Raw genomic sequence first — 24,413 nt, 5'->3', positions numbered from 1 at the left:
AGGGAGTTACAACGTGGCTTCTCCAAAATGCATACTTAGCCTTAAGCAATTTTAGAAAGTTATATTTTCAACATTTTTTTTTCAACATTTTTTTAATGTGCACTAAAAGTCTATTGAAAAGAACTAAAAAGACTTAACTCCACATTGGCCAGAGGTTTTTTTAACCCTATCAGTTAATGTGAAATCAGACAAATTTACAAAAAAGAGAAACAAATCTGTCATCTGAAATGTGTGAGGAATTCCAAAAGAACATAACACCTGTCTATCCCTTGTAGGCAGTATATTTTAAAGCACTAAATTGAACTGTTAATAATATAAAATATAGTATAATCTAGGCACAGTGGTGAAGAATCTGCCTGCCAACACAAGAGATGCAAGAGACCCAGGTTTGATCCCTGGATCAGGGAAATCCCCTGGAGAAGGGACAGGCACCCACTCCAGTATTCTTGCCTGGGAAATTCCATGGACAGAGGAGCCTGGTGGGCTACACTCCATGGGGTTGCAGAGTCAGACACGACCCAGCAACTAAGCACGGTAGTATCTTAAGGTCTTTCCATCCAACAGGTTCTTAGTTGCGTGTTCTCTTTCAAACATGAAGATGATACTAAACTTCTGTCAACAAACATGTACTTTACACATCATGAATCTGTCAGAATGTGAAAATTCTACAAAATAAATGGCCTGGTTTCTTTAACAGATAAATGGCATGGCCAGGGGAAAAGAAAGGTATAAAGCTATTACAGATTAAGAGACTTGGAATGCTCAACATCCTCATTAAAGAGGTGCATTAAAGAGCTGCAAATCTAAACAAGGAGACAGCACTACACACCTATTAGAATGACTGAACTCCAGGACACTCTAGACACCACCAAACGCTGGGAAGGATGTGAAACAGCTGGAACACTCGTTTAGTGCTGGTGAGGATGCAGAACGGCGTAGCCGTTTTAGAGGGTTTTCTGTTGTTTAGTGCTTTCTTACCAAACTAAATCACATTTTATCATGTGACCCAACAATCATGCTCTGAGGATTTTACCCAAATGAATGGAAAACTTAAGGCCACACAGAAACGTGCGTGTAATAATATACAGCAGCTTTATGCATAATTACCAAAACTTGGAAGCAAGATGTCCAAGATGTCCCTCAATAGGTAAATGGATAAACAAAGCCATACAATGCAATGGTATTCACCATTACAAAGAAATCCATTATCAAGTCATAAAAAGACATGAAGGAACCTTAAATGTGTGAATGCTTATTGCTAAGTGAAAGTATCCAGGATGAAGAGGCTGCATACTATATGATTCCAACTATATGAAAAAGGAAAAATTCTAGAAACAATAAAAAGATCATTGGTTACCAAGACTTGGGAGAGAGCAAGGAGGAAGAGATGTATAGAGCACAAGGGATTTTTTAGGGCAGAGAAATCATTCTACATGATACTGTAATGCTGGATATATGACATTATACATTTGGCAAAACCTATAGACCTACACAGTACTAAGAGTGAACCCTAAGGTAGACTATGAACTTTAGTTAATACTAATATATCATTATTGGTTCATCAATTATAACAAACATACCACATCAGCGCACCAGTGCAAAATGTTAATAATAGGGGAAATGGCATGAGGGGAGGAAATAAGGGAACTGTCTATGAATTCTATTCAGTTTTTCTGTAAACCTAAAAATGCTCTAAGAAATAAAATCTATTAACTTTTTAAGTAAGAGAAACAACCAATTTTTATTTTTTAAGTTAATTAAATTTAAATTTTTTAATTAAGTATAGTTGATTTACAATATGGTGTTAGTTTCAGGTATACAACATACTGGTTCAATTTTTTTGTAAATTTATTTCATTATAGGTTATTACAAAATATTGGGTATAATTCCCTGTGCTACAAACAGTAAATCTTTGATGCTTATCTATTTTATGTTTAGTAGCCTGTATCTTAAAAAGGAAATGGTAACCCACTCCAGTATTCTTGCCTGGAGAATCTCATGAACAGAGGAGCCTGGTAGGCTTATCTATTAATCTCATCTTCCTAATTTGTGCCTCCCCATCTCTCCATCCCAATCCTATTTCGTAGCCATAAGTTTGTTCTTTATGTCTGTGAGTCTGTTCCTGTTTTGTCTATAGATTCATTTGTATTATTTTTAACATTATTATTAAATAATATTTTGTATCATTTTTATATTCCACATATAATTGATGTCATACAGTATTTGTCTTTCTCTGACTTATTTCACTAAGCATAATGTTATCTGGGTCCATCCATGTTGCCGCAAATGGCAGTATTTCATTCCTTCTTTTGGCTGAATAATATTCCATTTTATATATATTAAATGTTGATGGGCACTCGGGTTGCTTCCATGTCTTGGTTATTGCAAATAGTGCTGCTCTGAACACTGGGGTGCATGTATCTTTTCTAAACAGATTTTTTGTTTTCCAGATATATACCCAGGAGTGGAAATGCTGGATCATATGGTAGCTGTATTTTTAGCTTTTTAAGAAAATTCCATACTGTTTTTCATACTGTCTGCACAAATTATATTCCCACCAACAGTGCACAAGTATTCCCTTTTCTCCACACCCTCTCCAGCATTTATTATTTGTAGATTTTTTTGTTGTTGTTGGCTGCACTGCGTGGCTTGCAGGATCTTAATTCCCCAACCAGGGATTGAACCTGGGCCTTCAGTAGTGAAAACCTGGAGACCTAACCTCTGGGCCACCAGGGAAGTTCCATTTTATTGACAGACTTTATGAAAATTAATTTTTATTGGAGCATAGTTGATTGAAAATGTTGTGTTAATTTCTGCCGTATAGAAAAGTGAATAGTTATACACATCCTCTTTTTTTTAGATTTTTTCCCCATGTAGATCATTGCAGAGTGCTGAGTAGAGTTCCTGCGCTACACCATAGGTTTTATTAGTTAACTATTTTACATGTAACAATGTGTGCATGTTGGTCCCAGTCTCCCATTTATCCCTCCCCCCAAGCTCCCCCTCGGTAACTATAAGTTTGTTTCCTACATCCCTGACTCTATTTCTGATGGCAAATAGGTTCATTTGTGTCATTTTTTTTAGATTTCACATATAAGCAATATCATATGATAATGTCTTTGTCTGACTTACTTCACTCAGTATGACAATCTCTAGGTCCGTCCATGTTTCTGAAACAACATGGCATGTTTCTTTTTTTTTTTCCAAAAAAAAAATTTAGTGTGGCTTACAGGATCTTGTTCCCAGCCAGGGATTGAACTTGGGCCCAAGGCTCTGAAATCACAGAGTCCTAACCACTGGACCACCAGGGAAGTCTTATAATATTTGTAGGTTTTTTGATGATAGCCATACTAATTAGGGTGAGGTGACTCACTGTGGTTTTGATTTGCGTTTCTCTAATAACTAATAATAATGAGCATATTTTAATGTGTCTATTAGCCATCTCTATGTCTTCTTTGGGGAAAATGTGTATTTAGATCTTCTGCCTATTGTTCTGATCGAGTTGTTTTTTGATACTGAGTTGTATGAGTTCTTTTATATTCTGGATTTTAACCCATTGTCTATTGTATTGTCTGCAAATACTTTCCCCCATTCCATAGGTTATTTCATTTTGTTGATGGTTTCCTTTGCTACAAAAAGCCTTTTAACTTTAATTAGGTCCCATTTGTTTGTCTTTCCTTTTTTTTTTTCTTTTTGCCTTGGGAAACTCATTCAAAAAAATATTGCTACAATTTATGTCAAAGAATATTCTGCCCATGTTCTTTTCTAGGAATTTAATGGTGTCATGTCTTACATTTAGGTCTTTAAACAAGTTTGTGTTCATTTTTGTGTATGGTGTGAGGTTGTATTCTAATTTCACTGATTTCCATGTAGTTGTCCAGCTTTCCCAGTACCACTAATTAAAGAGGCTGTCTTTTCTCCATTGTATATTCTTGCCTCCTTTATCATAGATTAATTGATCATAGGTGTGTGGGTTTATTTCTGGGCTCTCTATTCTATTCCACTGATCTATGAATCAGTTCTAACGAGATGGATGAAACTGGAGCCCATTATACAGAGTGAAGTAAGCCAGAAAGATAAAGAACATTACAGCATACTAACACATATATATGGAATTTAGAAAGATGGTAATGATAACCCTATATGCAAAACAGAAAAAGAGACACAGAAATACAGAACAGACTTTTGAACTCTGTGGGAGAAGGTGAGGGTGGGATGTTTCGAAAGAACAGCATGTATATTATATATAGTGAAACAGATCACCAGCTCAGGTGGGATGCATGAGACAAGTGCTCGGGCCTGGTGCACTGGGAAGACCCAGAGGAATTGGGTGGAGAGGGAGGTGGGAGGGGGGATCGGGATGGGGAATACGTGTAAATCTATGGCTGATTCATATCAATGTATGACAAAACCCACTGAAATGTTGTGAAGTAATTAGCCTCCAACTAATAAAATATATATATATATATAATATAAAAATAAAATAAAATAAAAAGGATTACTCTTAAAAAATATATATATCTGAAAGTGATTGGTGGGTATGCTTTAAAAAATAAACAGCTACTATAAAACACTGTTGTTTAGTTGCTAAAAAAAAAAAAAAACAATTTTAATTGAACCTATTCAGTTAAAAGACATCTTTGAGACAACTGGGAGAATAAGTATTAGATGATATTATTATTGGAATATTATGCTTTGGGGCTTCCCAGGTGGCACTAGTGGTAAAGAACCCGCCTGCCAGTGCAGGAGACTTAGGGCATGCAGGTTCAATCCCTGATTCAGAAAGATCCCCTGGAGGAGGGCATGTCAACCCACTCTAGTAATCTTGCCTGGAAAATCCCAAGGACAGAGGAGCCTGGCGGGCTAGAGTCCATAAGGTTACAAAGAGTCAGACATGACTGAAGCGACTTAGCATGCATGCATTGTGATTTTAGTGTAATAACGGCACCATCATTTTTAACCTTTTACCTGAAATGTAGGAAATGATGTCTGATGATTGGTTTTAAATAGTCTGGTGATGGTTATGGAGTAATGGAGGACGGGGAGACACAAGTTAGTTGAATGGGAGATAGATGAAACAAACTTGGCAAAATATTCATAATCACCAGAATCAAATTACTTGTCAATAGTAGTTTATTATTCTATTCTCTCCACATTCATGCATGTTGAAATTTTTCATAATGGAAAGTTTATGCTAAGGCACATATTTTGAAATGTTTTTTAAGGATTGTGCTGATCTGTTTCCCTCACGTTGTCATTCAGTCGCTAAGTCATGACCGACTCCTTGCAACCCCACGGAGTGAAGCACGCCAGGCTCTGGTGTTCTTCACTGTCTCCTAGAGTTTTGAGTCAGTGATACTATCCAACCATTTCATCCTCTGCCTCCATCTTCTCCTTCTGCCTTCAACCTTTCCCAGCATGACTGAAGGGCATAACGAAGCAGATGAGAACACAGGCTGGGTTTTCACTTAGGACCACCTACCGCACAGCAATAGGAGGGGGACTAGGGGGGATGACTGGGTCTTAGGTAGTAACTGGAATTCCTTTCCAAGTTTAATGTATTGGCAGTCTAATCCAAAAGTAAAGTAATTTCCCTAACCTGCATCATAGCATTCAATGTATACATTCCCTTGCCTAAGCAATAAGAAAAAAGCCAACAATGATTCTTAGACACAACTGAAGCTATCACTGAAAGTTCCTTCCAAGCTTCACAAAGGTAGGATAGCATTCATTTCTTTAAATCTGCATCAAAACATTTCATTAACTCATTCTTATGCCTAAGTAGGGGCTTCCCTGGTGGCTCAGTGGTAAAGAAGCACCTGCCTCAGATAAAAGTCCTCCCCACTACAAGGTCCCACCTTGTAGTCCCAATAAAAGACAGAGTCTTCCTTACAAGTTCACTCATGCTCTTCTCCAAGAAAATGGATGTGTGGGGTCCACCTCTGTTGACATCACCATGGCTAAGCTGTCAGCTTGGCTACATGAGAGACAGTAGTGTGACAATCCAGCAGTAGACTACTGAGATTTTTTTTTTCCAAATAAACACAAATTAATGAAATAGATAATGCAAGTTTTAACAGGTTAAATATCTTTTCTCCAGTTCTCTCAAAATACTTTCAGAATGTTTCTTTGTAAAACTCTATGAAGAACCAATTCTTCACTCCTTCACACAATCTGGTTATTTTATAGACACGTTTTGTATGTTAAAACTGTGACCTAGTTTGACTGCTTTCCTTTATATGTAATGATGCTACCACATAGCATTATTAACTCTGTGTCTTGTTGGTGGTTTTTATTTGAGTTGAAGGGGTTAATCAATCATGAAAACTCTGAGTTTTGGTTTTGCCTTAGCTGTTATTATTCTTTGAATTTTTGTCCTTTGGTGCTTATTTGTTTAAACAAAAAGAGGTCTATTGATAGAGACTGGAATCATTTCATCAATTGATGTAACCCGTCCTGATGAATTTGTCTTTTAATAAAAAGGATTAAATTTAAGATTCTGATTTACTAGCATTATAGCTAATGATTTTTAAGATTGTGGTTTTTATTCCTGATATACTCAATTAGAAAGATAATCTCAACATAACTGCATTTTTCTTTTTACTTAAATTACTGGTACAGAAAACAAGTATAAATGTGTCCTATTAAAAAGAATAGCTAAATTTGTAAGTTTACATCTTTCACGAATACTGGGAATTGCTCAGATTTTTTTAAATTGATTTTTAATTGGAGAATAATTGCTTTACAATGTTGTGTTGACTTCTGCCACAGAACAACATATCAGCCATAAGTATACACATGCTACCCCCACATCACCCCTCTAGGTCGTCACAGAGCTCTGAGCTGAGCTCCCTGTGTTAAACAGCAACTTCCCACTAGCTGTCTACGTTACATAGAGAAGCGAAAAGCAAAGGAGAAAAGGAAAGATATTCCCATTTGAATGCAGAGTTCCAAAGAATAGCAAGGAGAGATAAGAAAGACTTCCTCAGCGATCAATGCAAAGAAATAGAGGAAAACAACAGAATGGGAAAGACTAGAGATCTCTTCAAGAAAATTAGAGATATCAAGGGAACATTTCAGGCAAACATTTCGATAAAGGACAGAAATGGTATGAACCTAACAGAAGCAGAAGATATTAAGAAGAGGTGGCAAGAATACACAGAAGAACTGTACAGAAAAGACCTTCACGACCTAGATAATCACAATGGTGTGATCACTCACCTAGAGTCAGACATCCTGGAATGTGAAGTCAAGTGGACCTTAGAAAGCATCACTATGAACAAAGCTAGTGGAGGTGACGGAATTCCAGTTGAGCTATTTCAAATCCTGAAAGATGATGCTGTCAAAGTGCTGCACTCAATATGCCAGCAAATTTGGAAAACTCAGCAGTGGCCACAGGACTGGAAAAGGTACGTTTTCATTCCAATCCCTAAGAAAGGCAATCCCAAAGAATGCTCAAACTACCGCACAATTGCAATCATCTCCCACGCTAGTAAAGTAATGCTCAAAATTCTCCAAGCCAGACTTCAGCAATATGTGAATTGAGAACTTCCAGATGTTCAAGCTGGTTTTAGAAAAGGCAGAGGAACCAGAGATCAAATTGCCAACATCCGCTGGATCATCCAAAAAGCAAGAGAGTTCCAGAAAAACATCTATTTCTGCTTTATTGACTACGCCAAAGCCTTCGACTGTGTGGATCACAATAAACTGTGGAAAATTCTGAAAGAGATGGGAATACCAGACTACCTGACCTGCCTCTTGAGAAACCTGTATGCAGGTCAGGAAGCAACAGTTAGAACTGGACATGGAACAACAGACTGGTTCCAAATAGGAAAAGGAGTACGTCAAGGCTATATATTGTCACCCTGCTTATTTAACTTATATGCAAAGTACATCATGAGAAACACAGGGCTGGATGAAGCACAAGCTGGAATCAAGATTGCCGGGAGAAATATCAATAACCTCAGATATGCAGATGACACCACCCTTATGGCAGAAAGTGAAGAGGAACTAAAGAGCCTCTTGATGAAAGTGAAAGAGGAGAGTGAAAAAGTTGGCTTAAAGTTCAACATTCAGAAAACTAAGATCATGGCATCTGGTCCCATCACCTCATGGGAAATAGATGGGGAGACAGTGGAAACAGTGTCAGACTTTATTTTGGGGGGCTCCAAAATCACTGCAGAAGGTGATTGCAGCCATGAAATTAAAAGATGCTTACTCCTTGGAAGGAAAGTGATGACCAACCTAGATAGCATATTGAAAAGCAGAGACATTACTTTGCCAACAAAGGTCCATCTGGTCAAGGCTATGGTTTTTCCAGTAGTCATGTATGGATGTGAGAGTTGGACTGTGAAGAAAGCTGAGTGCCGAAAAATTGATGCTTTTGAACTGTGGTGTTGGAGAAGACTCTTGAGAGTCCCTTGGACTGCAAGGAGATCCAACCAGTCCATCCTGAAGGAGATCAGTCCTGGGTGTTCATTGGAAGGAGTGATGCTGAAGCTGAAACTCCAGTACTTTGGCCACCTCATGCGAAGAGTTGACTCATTGGAAAAGACCCTGATGCTGGGAGGGATTGGGGGCAGGAGGAGAAGGGGAGGACAGAGGATGAGATGGCTGGATGGCATCACCGACTCAATGGGCATGAGTTTGAGTAAACTCCGGGAGTTTGTGATGGACAGGGAGGCCTGGCGTGCTGCGATTCATGGGGTCGCAAAGAGTCAGACACAACTGAGCGACTGAACTGAACTGACTGAACTGAATATATGTCTCAATGTACAAATTCAGAAAGCTTAACAAATTGGAAGCAAGATAAATAATGAATGCACACTTAGATGCATAATAGTGAGCCAAAAGAGCACAGAGTCAAAAAAAAAAGATACTAAAAGTAACTTGAAGGAAAAGACAGATTAACTAGATTAGACAGATTAACTAAAAAGGGATATCATTTAGTCAGACACCAGACTAATCAATGACCAAAAAAAAACAGGAAAATGTGGTCAATTTCCTAAGAGGAAATATTCAGTCTTTTGACTTGTAAAACATCAAACTGTAATTCAACAGTAAAGAAGAAATAGAGGTTAAAAAAATAACTAAAAAATAAAAATTCAGCTATTCCTCTACGAAAGGGTTAATCATAGCCCTATTTTAAAAAGTAGCAAACTCATATGTCATCTGAAATATGGCTGAATTTATGTAAACTTTTATATGTTTATATAAGGAAAAATAAGGTGCTATTGTGCTCATTGGTAGGTTATAGGGTTGCTGTAACACTTTCAATATCCAGATCCCATTTTCTCAGATTATTTTTCCTGTTATAAAGTAACAATTAGTTTCTAATCCAGTATATCCTTCATTAGTCAGAAAATATGAATGTATTTGTGCAGAGAATTCTGACCAAAAAGGATCACCAGGAAGAGCTGACTCAACAGCACTGTGGTTTCACACACTAGTTAGAAGAACAAATTTGAGCCTTAATCTTCTAATCTGCCTGAGTCGTTCAATTTTAAGTTGCTTTACATGCACTTTCAGCTTATTTCTGAAGGTCATTCTGTTTCTTGTGGTTCTTATGTGATTTTCCCAGCTGATTCACTATCTGCTTCACTGATAATTCACATTTGCAAAACCTGACTTATTTTAAATTCCCTAAAGTAAAAGAGATAAAACCACAACATGTCTTCTAAATTTTTCAGTGTATTTAAATGTTATATATCAGTCTTTTCCAGGATTTTCCCAGAGGCAAAATTACTTATGTCTCTTTTTCAAGTGACTGCTTTTTCAGCATCCATATAGCAAATAAAAGAAAGGAAACTGACAAAGAAAATGTCATATAATTTATAGTCAACAACTAACTTTATATATTTTATACCTATCACTGAAATGACTTCCAAGAGTAAGCAAAATTATACTCAAAAGTTTTAAGATGCAAAGATAATGAAGGCAGTGTCGAAAATCAAGAAAATTATGAAGAAGCACCACCATCCTAGGGGCTCTGGATTTTAGAAAAGGCAATAAATCTAAATTGCCATAGTGCATCTCACTGACCTTGGACAATTTACTTCATTCAATTGTCATGCATTAGTTCCCCTCTTTTAAATGGTTATAATAGCCATGTATCTATGGGTATATTACAATAATTACCCAATTGTTATGTTAGATTGTAAAGCACTAAGAAAATTTAAACCGTGCTATAAAAATAATTGAGTGCATGCTGTCAGGTAAACGTGACAAAAAACTATTCACATTTACCTGCCTTACTTTGTTTACATTCGATCATTGTCTGAGAACATCTGTCAGTACAGCTGCATGAAGGAAACAGGATATGGAAAAATATGTCCAGACTGTTCATTTTTGAAATTCCTTTCTAAAAATATGATCACTCGTCCTCTGGAATACATTAATCATATACCACTGGGTCTCTAGAAAATACACATTTTAAAAAGTCCTCTAATTCATAATTGTTAGAGAAATATTTGTACTTCCCTTGCACAGTAATTAAGAAATATTTTCTTCAAGGTACATTTTATTTATAAACTCCTTAGAGGCAAAAATCATGTTTCTTCATTCATACACTTTCATAGCAACCAGGTCAGGCCCTCAGCATAGTATGAGGTTCCATAAATATTTCTTAAGTTGTTCTGTCTGCTTAGAGCTGGAATGGAAGATAAGTAAGCCAAGGTTCCTATCTTCAAGGAATGACTCACACACTATAAACAGCCTTGTTATAGCACAATATGTTAATATAAATGTATGGACAATGCACACGCAAGCATGAAAACGGGAGAGGTGGCCAAAGATCTTTAAAGAAATGTGACATTTTAGCCTACAGACAAATAAGAACTCACTATGCACAAAAGAAGTAGACAAAGAAAACATGATGTGTAGTCCAACATGTACAGCACCCAGCGGGTGCAGAAGTAGTGGAAGGTGGAAGGAAAATGGGGCCAGTCGGTAACGGTCTTGCGTTCTCCACCAAAGTATTTAGATTTTATCTTCTAGACAATAGTCTCCAAAGTGGGGGGCACTCACTGCAGAGCATATGCAAACTGATCCAGGGAAAAATCAAAACATCTATCTCTATTTATATTTTCTCATCTCCTTTTTAATTTTGAGTGTTCATTGAGTATATATATATTCATGTGTAATTTACAAAGAAAAATATACAAATTGGGTCCATATTCAGAATTTTTCATGATGTAGTACACAATCAAAAGATATGAAGACCCAGGCAATAAGTTATCATTAAAGGGTTTTTTAAAGGAGTAACAGTATCAGACCTGTATTATGCAGAGAGAGCATTAAGGTACATGCAGATGATACTTTAACAGGGAAAAGGAGAAATATTTTTTTCCAGCTTTGTTGAAATATTGACATATATGTGAGCTTAAGGTTTACAATGTGATGATTTAACACATGTATATATTATTAAATGATTTCACAAGGTTAGTTAATATCTCCATCCCCTCACATAATTGCCTCTGAGTGTATATATTGATAACATTTATGATTTATTCTCTTAACTGTCAAGTATACAGTACAGTACTGTTAATTATAGTCACCATGATATACATTAGATCCCTTGAACTTATTTATCTTGTAACTGGGAGTTTGTACCCTTTGACTGACATCTCTCCATTTGCCTCACCCCACTGCCAGCCCTTGGCAACCACCAATCTACTCTCTATATCTGAGTTCAGCTTTTAAATTTCAAATATAAGTGAAAACATACAAAATTTGTCTTTCTCTGTCTGACTTACCTCACCCAGCATGTCCTCAAGGTCCATCTATGTTCTCACAAAAGGCAAACTTCCCTTTTCTATATATCTGAATGATATTCCATTATATTTTCTTTATCCATTCATTTGTTGATGGACACTTAGGTTGTTTCCATATCTTGGCTATCGTGAATAATGCTACAGTGAACATGGGACTGCAAACTTTTCTTTAGACCCTGACTTCCTTAAGATATATATCCAGCAGTGGAATTGCTGAATCATACGGTAGTTCTAGTTCTAACTTTTTGAGGAAAAACACTGTTTTCCATAGTGGCTGCAGCAATTTACACTCACATCAACAGCTTTGCCAACATCTGTTATCTTTTGTCTTTTTGACAACAGACTTTCTAACAGGTATGAAGTGATATCTAGTGGTTTTGATTTGTATTTCCCTGTAATTAGTGATGTTGAGTATCTTTTCATGTATCTATATATGTCTTTACCATATATATGTCTTCTGTGGAAAAAAGTCAACTCAAATCCTTTACCCATTTTTTAATCAGACTGTTTGGTTTTATGCTATTGAGTTGTATGAGTTCTTTTACTTATTATGGATATTAACCCCTTATCAAATAGGTTGTTTGCAAATGTTTTCTCCCACTCTTTATTTTGCTGACTGTATCTTTTGCTGTGCAGAAGCTTTTTATTTTAATGTAGCACCACCTGTTTATTATGTTGTTGCTTATACTTTGGGTGTCATGTCCAAAATATCATTGCCAAGACCAATGTGAAAAAGCTTTTATCCTATGTTCTCTTCTAAGGGGTTTTACAGTTTCGGGTCTCACATTTAAGTCTTTAATGCATTTTGAGTTAATTTTTGTAAATGATGTAAGATAGGGGTCCAATTTCACTCTTCTGCATATAGTTATCCAGTTTTTACAACACCAGTTTTGAAATGGCTATCCTTGACCCATTGAGTATTACTGACACCCTTATCAAATATTAATTGACCTTATAAGTGAGGGTTTATTTCTGGGCTCTCGATTCTGTTCCATAGGTCTATGTCTTCATTTTTATGCCAGTACCATACTGTTTTGAGAACTATAGCTTTGTAAAAAAAGTTTGAAATCAAGAATTGTGATGCCAGAAAAGAAGTATTATAAGGAAAATCAATATTCTTAGAGTAGAGAGAAATCTTATACTCAATAGAAATTTTCCTACAAATCCTATCTTTTTAAAATATTTTAACACTCCTCCTTGAATAATTACATTACATCATTATTTGAAGTCAGGCTGAACGGTAGTACCTAAAGTCTCAGTGTCTCTCCTTTGCAAAAATCTATTGTCTGAGCAAGTATTTGGCCTAACACTCTATATAAGTTACAAAGATAATTTGAGAAAAAAATGATCAGTGGAACTGAACTTTACAGAATTCTGTGAGGACAAGATCTCCAAAATGGTGGAATATATAATAATGTGATACAATTTAAAGAAAATAGTTGCTAAATCCTAGAGATTCAGAACCATAAAATGACAAAGAATTCTGAAATTAACCCAAAGAAATAAACTCTCAAATGATTAATTGTCAAGTTTGGCAAAAATAATAATAATTAATTAAGACATTGAATAAAGTATCTAAACCATTATAGCTTGATAATCACATTTGTGATTATAATTAATTATTTTAGAGGAAAATCTGGGATAAAGGATGATTTTATAGGGTGACATTGTTCATCCAAAAATTCCTTTACCAATTTTACTATTTCTAAATTTAGTGGTTTCAGTATTTGTCTCTCCATTGAGTTTTTACACCCTATATACACATATCTACTTGAGATTTCACCTTGGAAGTTTCACCAAGGCCAGCAAGGCAAAGCACTGTGAAATACGATAAGCCCAGGGAAAGAACCAGAGTTACGAACTTCTCAGCTCACAAAGATAAATGAGACGTGATACCAGTTCCTAGGACACCAACAGCCACAGAAAGGAACTAAAACAGCTGCATAGTCAGCCACTATCCATATAATTCTGGACAGAAAGTGATCTGTATTTTGAAAGAGGTATAATAAAAATCAAATTGGAGTTCCTCTGCACTGTTAGTGGGAATGTAAATTGATGCAGTATGGCGGTTCCTTAAAAACTAAAAATAGAGCTAGCATATGACCCAGCAATCCCATTCCTGGGAATATATCTGGGGAAAACCATAATTTGAAAAGATACATGCACCCCAATATTCATAGCAGCACTATTAACGATAGTCAAGACATGGAAGCAATCCAAGTGTCCATCGGCATTGGAATATTACTCAGCCACTAAAAAGAATGAAACAATGCCATTTGCAGCAATGTGGGTGGACCTGGAGATTGTCATACTGAGTGAAGTAAGTCAGGGAAGGAGAAATATTGCACAACATCCCTTATATGTATGCATGCTCAGTTGCTTCAGTAGCGTCTGATTCTTGGTGACCCCCATGGACTGTAGCCAGCCAGGCTCCTCTGCCATGGGACGCTCCAGGCAAGAATACTGGAGTGGGTTGCCATGCCCTCCTCCAGGGGATCTTCCCACCCCAGGGATCAAATCTGCATCTCCTTTGTCTCCTGCATTGCAGAGGGATTCTTTACCCACTGAGCCACCTAGGAATTCCACACATGTGAAATCTAAAAAGAAACAGTACAAATGAACTTATTTATAAAACAGACTTACGGACTTAAGAGAACAAACTTAATAGTTGCCAGGGAGGGAGGATGGGAGGAAGAGATAGTTGGGGAGTTTGGGATGGACGTGTACACACTGCTATATTTAAAATGGATGACCAACAAAGATCTACTGTATATAACACATGGAAATCTGCTCATTGGTATGGGGGAGCCTGGATGGGAGAGGAGTTTGGAAGAGAATAGATACCTGTATATGTATGGTTGAGCCCCTTTGCCTTTTACCTGAAACTATCACAACATTGTTAATTATCTGTACCCCAATACAAAATAAAAAGTTTAAAAAAAAAGATGTGGTACATATATACAAGGGAATATTACCCAGCTATAAAAAAGAATGAAATAGAGCCATTTGCAGCATCATGGGTAGATCTAGAGATAATCATACTAAGTGAAGTAAGTTAGAAAGAGAAAGACAAATGTTATATGATATCACTTATATGTGGAATCTAAAATATGACACAAAGAAACTTATTTATAAAACAGAAACAGACTACCAAACATAGAAAGAAAAAAAAAAACAAACCTATGTTTACCAAAGGGGAAAGGGAGTGGGAGAGGGATAAACTGGGAATTTGGGACTAGCAGATACAAGCTAATATACATAAAATAGGTAGGCAATAAGGTCTTACTGTATAGCACAGGTAACTATACTCAATATCCTGTAATAAGCCATAATGGAAAAGAACATAAAAAAGAATGTGTGTGTGTGTGTGTGTGTGTGTGTATAACTGAAAATACACCAGAAAATAACATGACACTAAATAAACTACATTTTAAAATATATAAATAAGGGAGTTCCTAAGACGGGTAAGTTCATTTTCCAAAACAAACTTAACAATAAAAATGACAATAGCTAACATGTATTGAGACTTACTACCCATCATGCAGTGCTTCCCTGGTGGCAGTAAAGAATCCACCTGCCAGTGCCGGAGCCACAGGAGACACGGGTTCAATCCCTGAGTGAGAAAGATGCTCTAGAGAAGTAAATGACAACCCACTCCAGCATTCTTGCCTGGGAAATCCCATGGACAGGGAGCCTGGTGGGCTACAACCCATGAGGTAGCAAGAGAGTTGGACATGACTTAGCAACTAAACAACAACCCATCCTATACCATGACTTGCATGTGTTATTTATTTCTCGTAATAAGAAAATGAGTTGTTTAACAATAATAGTTGTTTCTATTATTATCCCCATTTTATGAAGGAAGAAAACAGATAGTCTTTTGAACTAGGCACTGATCAGAAGACATTCTTTTTCCATGCAGACAGAATTTGGGGGAAAAGTAAGCCCTCACATGGTCTGCAACTGTGCTGTCCCAAATGGCAGCCCAGGCCACATGTGGTTATCAAACATTTGAAATGTGACTAGTCTTAATAAAGATGTGCTGCCAGTGTAATACACACACCACATTTTGAAGATTTAGAACCAAAAAAAAGAATATAACATATCTCATTAAGTGGTTTTTGTTTTTGATGTGGATCATTTTTAAAGTCTTTATTGAATTTGTTATAATATTGTTTATATATTATGTTTTGGTCCAGAGTCATGTGGGGAGTCATGCGGGATCTTAGAGGAAGCTAAAGAAACCCCCAGCCCCTGCACTGAAAGGCAAAATCTTAACCACTGAACTACCAGGGAAGTCCCTCATTAAGCGTTTTTTTTTTTTTTATTAAATGTTTTATATTGATTAGATATTGAATTTGTAAAAATTTTGATAGATTTGATTAAATAACGTATATTATAAAATAATTTCACCTTTTTTTACTTTTTTGTTTCTTAAGTTTTTAATGTAGCTACTAGAAAATGTAAAATTACATATATGTCTTGCATAATATTTCTATTAAACAGCACTGGTTTAGAGTGCTGGTAAAGGAAGAAATTACCAATCAAAAAATAAATAAACAAGCTCAACAAGAATCTTTTATGGCAGTGACCAGGAACTGAAGGCCAGATACAAGGAAGTAAAAGGTGTTACCTTATACTTAAAAAAAAAAAGTTATCTTGGGAAGATAATAAAAGGAAACAAAAACAAAAGTACCTCCTCTGGGCCTGGAATCAGTGACAGAGTAGCAAGTACACCCAGCACCATCTTGGTTTCTAATATCACTGCCCTTGGAGAAATGGCAGGAGCGGAGACTATTCAGGATGAGCTGCAACAGCTTGTAATACCAGAAACTAAGGTAGTGCCCAAAAAATACACACCAGGGACATATAAAAAGGTTACAGGAGCCGACTGAAAGAGTAGTCAATGACCAAAGCTGGAATAATCTGAGCAATAAAATGAATAACAGAGCGTTGGATTATAACCCAAAGGATAAAAAACCATGAATCCACATTAATATAAATAAATGACTGAATAAATAAATATATGGGGGTGGGGGAGAGAGAGATTGGGAATCTAGGACTGACACGTACACGCTGTTTTTTTAAAACAGATAACCTTGGGAGTTACCTGGCAGTCCACTGATTAGGACTCCTCGCTTTCACTGCCTTGGCCCAAGTTCAATCCCTGGGTGGGGAACTAAGATTCCACCAGCAGTGCAGCGCAGCTTAAAAAAAAAAAAAAAAAAATCAACAAGGTCCTACTGTCTAGCACAGGGAACTCTCCCCAGTACACTAGAATAACCTAAATGGGGCAAGAATTTGAAAAAGAATGCTGCATGTACATGTATAACTGAATCACTCTGCTGAACACCTGAAACTAACCCAACATTGTCAATCAACAACACTCCAATGTAAAACAAAAAATTTTAATAAATAAACGAGTCTCAAATTTTAAATATATGTACACATAAAATAAACAAACGGGGGAGAACAGACACATTTCCGATACTAAAGAATTCTGTCCCTCAAAGAGATGAAGCATCAAGTCCCTACCCCTCAAGTACAGGCTGCACATACTGAGAATGGGAGGGGAAAAAAGAGGAATTTGACACAAGGAAAAACCTGCAACCACCACCTCAAGCATGTGATGAAGTGTAACACCACCAGTGATAACCATTAATGATAAGCTATGCTGACAGCACATTCTCTTGAAATTATGTGATGACGATGGCACTTTACCTCTCTGGTCTTTCTTCAAAACCCGTAACTCCAGTTTAACTACAATAAAAGCATCCAACAAACCCAAATTCAGAGCCTTTCTACAAATTCTACCAGTACTCAACAAAACTTTCAAGGTCAGCAAAAACAAGGAAAATCTGAGAAACTGTCAGTCTAGAGGAGTCCCATGAGATACAATGATTAAATATAATGTGGCATTCTGGATGGAATCCTAGGACAGAACAAGAATATTAGGTAAAAGCTAAATAAATCTGAACATAAAGTATGAACTTCCATTAACAACAACCTAACAATGGCTAATTAGCTGTTATCAATGTATCATACCAACCTAAGATGTCAGCTATACTTCAAACAAGACAAATGGTATGCAAAACTCTCCAGATTAGCTCCACAACTTTTCTTTAAACTTAAAACTTCTAAAATAAAAGGGGTAGGTTTTTTTTTTTTTTTTTTTTTTTTTTAAGGACCTCTTGTGGTTTGAAAACTTTCAAGTTTTTGTTGGAATCTTTCTGGTTCAAATCCTTTATAACCTTGCTATTCAAAGTGTAGCCACCTGTGAACTTCCTAACACTACAAAATTCTGACAGGCCAGAATCCACCTCAGAGAGTTTAAAATCTACATAATTTCAGAAACTAGGTCTGATTTGTCCTAGTTTTAACTTGATAACCTTCCCAGCCATTACCCATGCAGAGGTTAAGAATTCCTTCAGTAATTGCAACCCTCCCCTCTGGACACCAGATGACCCCTCTCATTTGTTACCACGTGGACCTCACCAAGCGCCTGACCTGGCTGACTCAACATATGGCTTGTGAGTTTCTTCCCCGCTACAAGGTCATCTACTATGCCTTTATATCTAATCAATCTACAGTTCCCAGGATTACTGCCGGTGGTCACACACCCCAAGGCAAGATAGTGCATTTTCCTAGCGCTTCTCCCTTAGAGTCAGCAAATGCCAGGAAAACCTGTTCGAATTAGACTTGTGGAGACGTTAAGTCAGATGACTGCATAGGGTGAACCATAGGAAACTGCTGATAACTGGGTATTTTGACTGCAAAGTAGGCAATTACACAGGAATCAATGCTTCTATTGCCTGTTTTCCACCTTAAAAGCTATCCTAGGGACAATATGCTGTCACGGGCAGAGAGTACTGGGGTTGCTAATATCCACGGCAATTTTCCCTTGTGGCTCAGCTGGTAAAGACCCCGCCTGCAGTGCGGGAGACCTGGGTTCGATCCCTGGGTTGGGAAGACCCCCTGGAGCAGGAAATGGCTACTTACTCCAGTATTCTGGCCTGGAGAATTCCATGGACTAGATAGTCCAATGGGGTCGCACAGAGTCGGACACGACTAAGCGACTTTCACTTTCATGGCTGCTGCTAAGTCGCTTCAGTCGTGTCCGACTCTGTGCGACCCCATAGACGGCAGCCCACCAGGTTCCGCCGTCCCTGGGATTCTCCAGGCAAGAACAGTGGAGTGTGTTGCCATTTCCTTCTCCAATGCATGAATCACTTTCATGGCAAATTACTACCATAACTGAACGTCATCCACTCCAAGTTCTCCCCTTAATGATGCAAGATTTAAGCCTCTGTCTTCCGCCTCAAGGTTCACAGTCCCCGCTGCTCTCTGAGCTTTACCAGGGAGCGCAAGGGAGGGTAACACCAGTCTTTAGAACACCAGCGACCCAGCGGGCCTACAGCTGGCGGGCCCGACGACTCCGCGCCCTCAGCAAGCCAGGGCTCCAGAACCCGGCAGTCCTCGCCCCACCTGCAGCCAAGAGCCCCAGCCTCAAGATGGCGGCGGAGGCGGAGCCTGCGCGGCCGCCCCGGGGCGGGGCCAGTGACCTACGTGGCCGGGGGCGGGGTCAGATTGGGGGCGGTGCCAGCGGCCCAGCTCAGCCTGGTCGCCTCGGCCCAGGGGCGGGGGGCTTCGGCGGTCCTGCTGGAGCTCTCTTTTCCGCGAGGCAGGTTTGCGGCGTCGCTCCCTGGAGACGTCATGAAGTCCCCGGTTTCGGACTTGGCCCCGAGCGACGGCGAGGAGGGCTCGGACCGCACACCGCTCCTGCAGCGCGCCCCGCAGGCGGAAACCGGTGAGTGGCGGCGCTATCCAGGGGGGCTTCGGGAGGGTGGCGGTCCCAAGGTGGAGGGTGTCCAGAGCCGCTCAAGCCCTCGGGGACTGAGATCGGGGAGCCCGATGAGGGCCCCCTTCAAGCCTCCGTCTTCTCGGATGCCCAGAAGCCCGCTGCTGGGCCCGGGAGGTGAGCGGCGCCGGGAGGCCGGGGCCGGGCGGAGGCTCCGGCGGGACCTCGGCAGGTGCAGCCCCGGGAGTCTCGGCAGGTGCAGCCCCGGGGGCCTCGGCAGGTGCAGCCGGCGGGCTCGGGCGAGGACCTGCTGGGCGCCGCGGGCGCAGGGCGCCGGGCGACCTTCCGTAGTATTGAGCTGGGGACCCTGTGGAAGAACGAACTGGGGGAGAGAACCTTGGAATGAATGGGCAGAGGGCGGAGCGGAGGACCCCGAGGAAAAAAGCGCCCTGGGGAAACCTGCAATTGAAAGCTGGAGGGCGGGACGGAGACGCGACTCTTCCTCCTTGTCACTGCCAGCTGTCCACAGCTGCTGGTCCTCCAGCATGTGATCTGGTAGCTAGCTCCTTGGGCGTGGAGACAAAAAAAAAAAAAAAAGGGACTGGGGTTAACTTTGTTGCGTATGCGGAGGGAAATTATTGGATAACTCAGCGAATATCCTGAAATTGTGCAGTAAAAGTTACGGCATACGTCCCCCCCCTCCCCCCGGTATAGTTAGTTGTCTACGATGAAGTCGTAGCAGTCTAATAAGTTAGGAAACGGGTAGGCTATCCATAGATAGGCTCAAGATAGGCTATCCACAGAGCGCTAAGGTAATTTGTCCAAAGCCTTGCAGCAAATAGAAAAGGATATATAATACTTAACAACGCATCTTCCCTGAATTTGGGGAAATTAAAATATTTTGCTATCATGCTTCTTTAAAAGAAATCAAAACTAAAGAATAAACCACTTTGCATGCATTCTGTAGTTTCAAAGATGTATGCTTGAGAAACAGAGCTGAATTAGAAATTTAACTTTTCTTGACCAAGAGCAGTATAACCTTTTAAGTTTGTTTTTAACATTACCAGATGGTGGCAGTAGAGGTAGCAATATTATAGCTCCATCTGGCAACTAGGTGTTTATTTTTGTGGACACTCAGGGTAAGCACTGTACCATAGTGGCCTTTTATCTGGAAGTCGGACTTAGTTCCATAAACTGATCTTTTTTCATGACATGTGAATTAGATTTCTATAATCCTCTTCTCTGAAATAATCTAGTGCGGAAACACAGAAATAAATGCCGTCATAAAGATATTCCCTAGAAACTACTATATTCTATTACAATTGGGAAATATATATATATAATCAAATTTTAGCTCAGATGTTAAACAGAGTAGTTGTCAGGAAATGCAGATTAAAACCACAATGAGCCATTACACGCTTACTAAAATAGCTAAAGTTAAAATGGCCGAAGATACCAAATACTGGCAAACTTATGTAATAACTAGAACACATATTTTGCTGGTAAGAGTGTAAAATGGTACAAGTACTTTGGAAAACTGGCAGCCTATTAATATTTTAAAGGTAAGCATGCATGACCATAGTACCACATAATGTTTATAGCAACTTTAATTCATAATATCCATAGTTAAAAACTGGAAACAGCCTATCCATCAATCCATCAACAAATGACTGGATAAACAAATTGGGGTATATTCACACATACTCAGTGATAAAAAGTAACGACCGACACATGTGATGTGGCTAAATCCCAGGCACAAAGGAAACCACCATGTTAATGTAGCTTTCGGTCAGTGTGAAGTTCTAAACAAGCAAAACTAATCTGTAATAACAGGAAGCAGATCATTGGTTGCATGGAAGCTACAGGCAGGAAGGAGTTGCCTGCAGAGACACTAGGGTACTTTTTGGGGTGATGGAAAAATTCTGCATCTTGACTAGGGATCACAGATATATACATCTGTCAAAATTCACCAAATTGTACACTTGAAATGGGAGCATTTTATTGTGTGTAAAATATACCTCAATAAGGTCGATTAAAAAAGAAAATTTTCATTCCTTTTGGGAAATGGAATGAGATGGGAATGAAATTTGAAAACAGTCCCTCCTTGATTCATGGGTTGAGTGTTCTTGTATAGATCTTAGCCCTGTTCCTCATGCCTTGAGGTGGCTGTCTTTATTATAAGCATTTCCCCTCTTATTTTTACTCTATACATTACCTACAGGAGAGGAAAAGAAGATAAAAATAGCAGCAACACATTGTTATTTTTTGCTACTTAAAATGTAAGGGTTTTAGAGAAAAGTTTCAAGGTGTTGCATTAGTCAACAATATTTTAAATTAAGCTCTGTGCCTGGTGTGCTATGACAAAGACAAGAGAGGAGCAATGGGAAAGACAAAGATGGGTATAACAGCTTTATAAGAGGCACCAGGAGTTACCTCCTCTTCTCGCTCGGTAGTGCCCCGGTCCTAGCTTCTGTGCATCTAATAGGAGAAACAAGATGACTATTAGTTATATTTTTATTTAAATTATGTTCTGTATGTTTACTTTGCATATTTCAGACATTGTAGGTGTTTAAAAAAAAAAAACTTTCCATCCAAAATTAGCTTTTTAGTGGTGCCTGAAGGAGTAAATCTTCAGCTGACCTTAAAATCTCTCTTTCTGTATGTTTATATATGTTTTGGCCTTCCCTGGTAGCTCAGTGGGTAAAGAATCTGCCTGCAATGCAGGAGACCCTGGTTTGATTCCTGGGTTGGGAAGATCCCTTAGAGAAAGGATAGGCTACCCGCTCCAGTATTCTTGGTCTTCTTTGGTAGCTCAGCTGGTAAAGACTCTACCTGCAATGCAGGAGACCCTGGTTCGATTCCTGGGTCTGGAAGATCCCCTGGAAAAGGGATAGGCTACCCACTCCAGTATTCTTGGGCTTCCCTGGTGGCTCAGATGGTAAAGAATCCACCCAGAATGCAGGAGACCTGGGTTTGATCCCTGGGTTGAGAAGATTCCCTGGAGGAGGGCATGGCAACCCACTCCGGTATTCTTGCCTGGAGAAGCCCTGTGGACAGAGGAGCTTGGTGAGCTACAGTCCATGGGGTCACAAAGAGTCCAACACGACTGAGCATAGTATGTATGTTTTACTTATCATTTATGTTTGTTTTGGAACAAGCCTATATGAAATTAGCAGTATCTTCTCTACACCTATGTGTATAGTTTTGTTTATCAGAAGAGATAACAAAAGCTGATAAAATGTTAGTTATAATGTTATACAGCAGTTAAAACACCTTAGAGGCTAAACTACCATCTGGTGGGCATCATTTTATATATAAACAACCAAGAGCCAAAAAGAGATTAAGTTCCCAAAGATTGCTGTAGCTGTGTTAAAGTCTAACCAGAGTTCTAGATTTTAGTCCCATCCTCCTTCCTTGTCACAACACTGCCACATTTGTATAACATTTGAGAAATTCCTATTTGCAAAATGCTTAATCATTTTTGGTGACTTCACAAATTTGAAAGTTCAGCACTCACTCCATCATGGATAAGAGGACATGGTTTTGTTTTATAGGTAGTGCTTTTTTATTAAGAGAGCTAAAATTAAGGTATATTTCTATAGTTTTAAAGAACCTCTCAGGTTGACAGAATATGACAGAATTCTCGGTAACCTGACTGGTTTGCCTTTCAAGCATTTTGTTTTTCCATAGCCAGCTAGATTTCAGAGATGAACACCAAAGTAATGGGAGACATTGTGTTGCTGCAGATGTCACTGTTTCATTCTTTTCTCTGGCTGAGTGATATTCCATTGTATATGTGTATCACATCTTCTTTATCCATTCCTCTGTTGATGAATATTTAGGTTGCTTGAATGTCCTGGACACTGTATAGAGTGTTGCAATGAACACTGAGGATGCATGTATCTTTTTGAATTATGATTTTCCCCAGATAATATGCCCAGGATTAGGAATGTTGGATCATATGGTAGCTCTATTTTTAGTTTTTTAAGGAATCTCCGTACTGTTCTCCATAGTGACTGTATCAATTTACATTCCCACTAACAGTGTAAGAGGGTTCCATTTTCTCCACACCCTCTTCAGCATTTATTGTTTACAGACATTTGGATGACGGCCATTCTGACTGGTATCAGGTTTGTAGTTTTGATTTGCATTTCGCTATTAGTGATGTTAAACATCTTCTCATGTGCTTTTTAGTCATCTGTATGTCTCCTTCAGAGAAATGTCTGTTTAGGTCTTCTGCCCATTTTTTATTTGTCTTTTGTTTTTCTGAGCTGCATTAGCTGTTTGTGTATTTTAAAGATTAATCCCTTGTTGGTTGCTTCATTTCCAGATCTTTTCTCCCATTTTGAGGGTGGTCTTTTCATTTTGGTTATGATTTCCTTTGTCATGCAAAAGCGTTTAAGTTTAATTAAGTCCCGTTTGTTTATTTTTGGTTTTTATTTCCATTTACTCTAGGAAGTGTATCAAAAAAGATCTTGCTGAAATTTATGTCAAAGAATGTTCTGCCCATGTTTTCCTCTAAGAGTTGTATAGTGTCCAGTCTTACATTTAAGCCTTCAGTCCATTTTGAATTTATTTTTGTGTGTGGTGTTCAGGAGTGTAATAATTTGATTCTTCTGCATGTAGTTGTCCAGTTTTCCCAGCACCACTTATTGAAGAGACTGTCTTTCTCCACTGTGGATTCTTGCTTCCTTTGCCACAGAGTAGGTGAACATAGGTGCCTGGGTTTATCTCTACTTTCTATCCTGTTCCATTGGTCTATATTTCTGTTTTTCTGCCAGTCCCATACTGTCTTAAATACTGTAGCTTTGTATTCTAAAGTCAGGGAGCCTGATTCCTCTAAT

At 38.6% G+C, this 24,413-nt stretch overlaps 1 protein-coding gene and 1 long non-coding RNA gene across 6 annotated transcripts in view; one reads left to right on the top strand and one right to left on the bottom strand.

Moving 5' to 3' along the window:
* LOC122685602 overlaps positions 1-19,244 on the bottom strand; it is a 37,748-nt gene extending 18,504 nt beyond the window's left edge. The window contains exons 1-2 of the long non-coding RNA XR_006338460.1: positions 19,127-19,244; positions 16,882-16,978 (exon numbers count right to left, since the gene is read on the bottom strand). This is a non-coding gene — a long non-coding RNA (uncharacterized LOC122685602). The remainder of the gene's footprint in view (positions 1-16,881; positions 16,979-19,126) is intronic.
* Positions 19,245-19,358: 114 nt separating this feature from the next.
* SLC17A5 (solute carrier family 17 member 5) overlaps positions 19,359-24,413 on the top strand; it is a 71,275-nt gene continuing 66,220 nt past the window's right edge. For all 5 annotated transcript variants that reach the window (XM_043890024.1, XM_043890025.1, XM_043890020.1 and 2 more), the window contains exon 1: positions 19,359-19,578. In XM_043890024.1, the coding sequence (XP_043745959.1) occupies positions 19,485-19,578 (94 nt within the window). In that variant the 5' untranslated portion in view covers positions 19,359-19,484. The remainder of the gene's footprint in view (positions 19,579-24,413) is intronic.

This window comes from Cervus elaphus, chromosome 28 (assembly GCF_910594005.1).
Source record: "Cervus elaphus chromosome 28, mCerEla1.1, whole genome shotgun sequence".
Lineage (NCBI taxonomy): Eukaryota > Metazoa > Chordata > Mammalia > Artiodactyla > Cervidae > Cervus > Cervus elaphus.
This window is presented reverse-complemented; position numbering and strand designations above follow the sequence as displayed.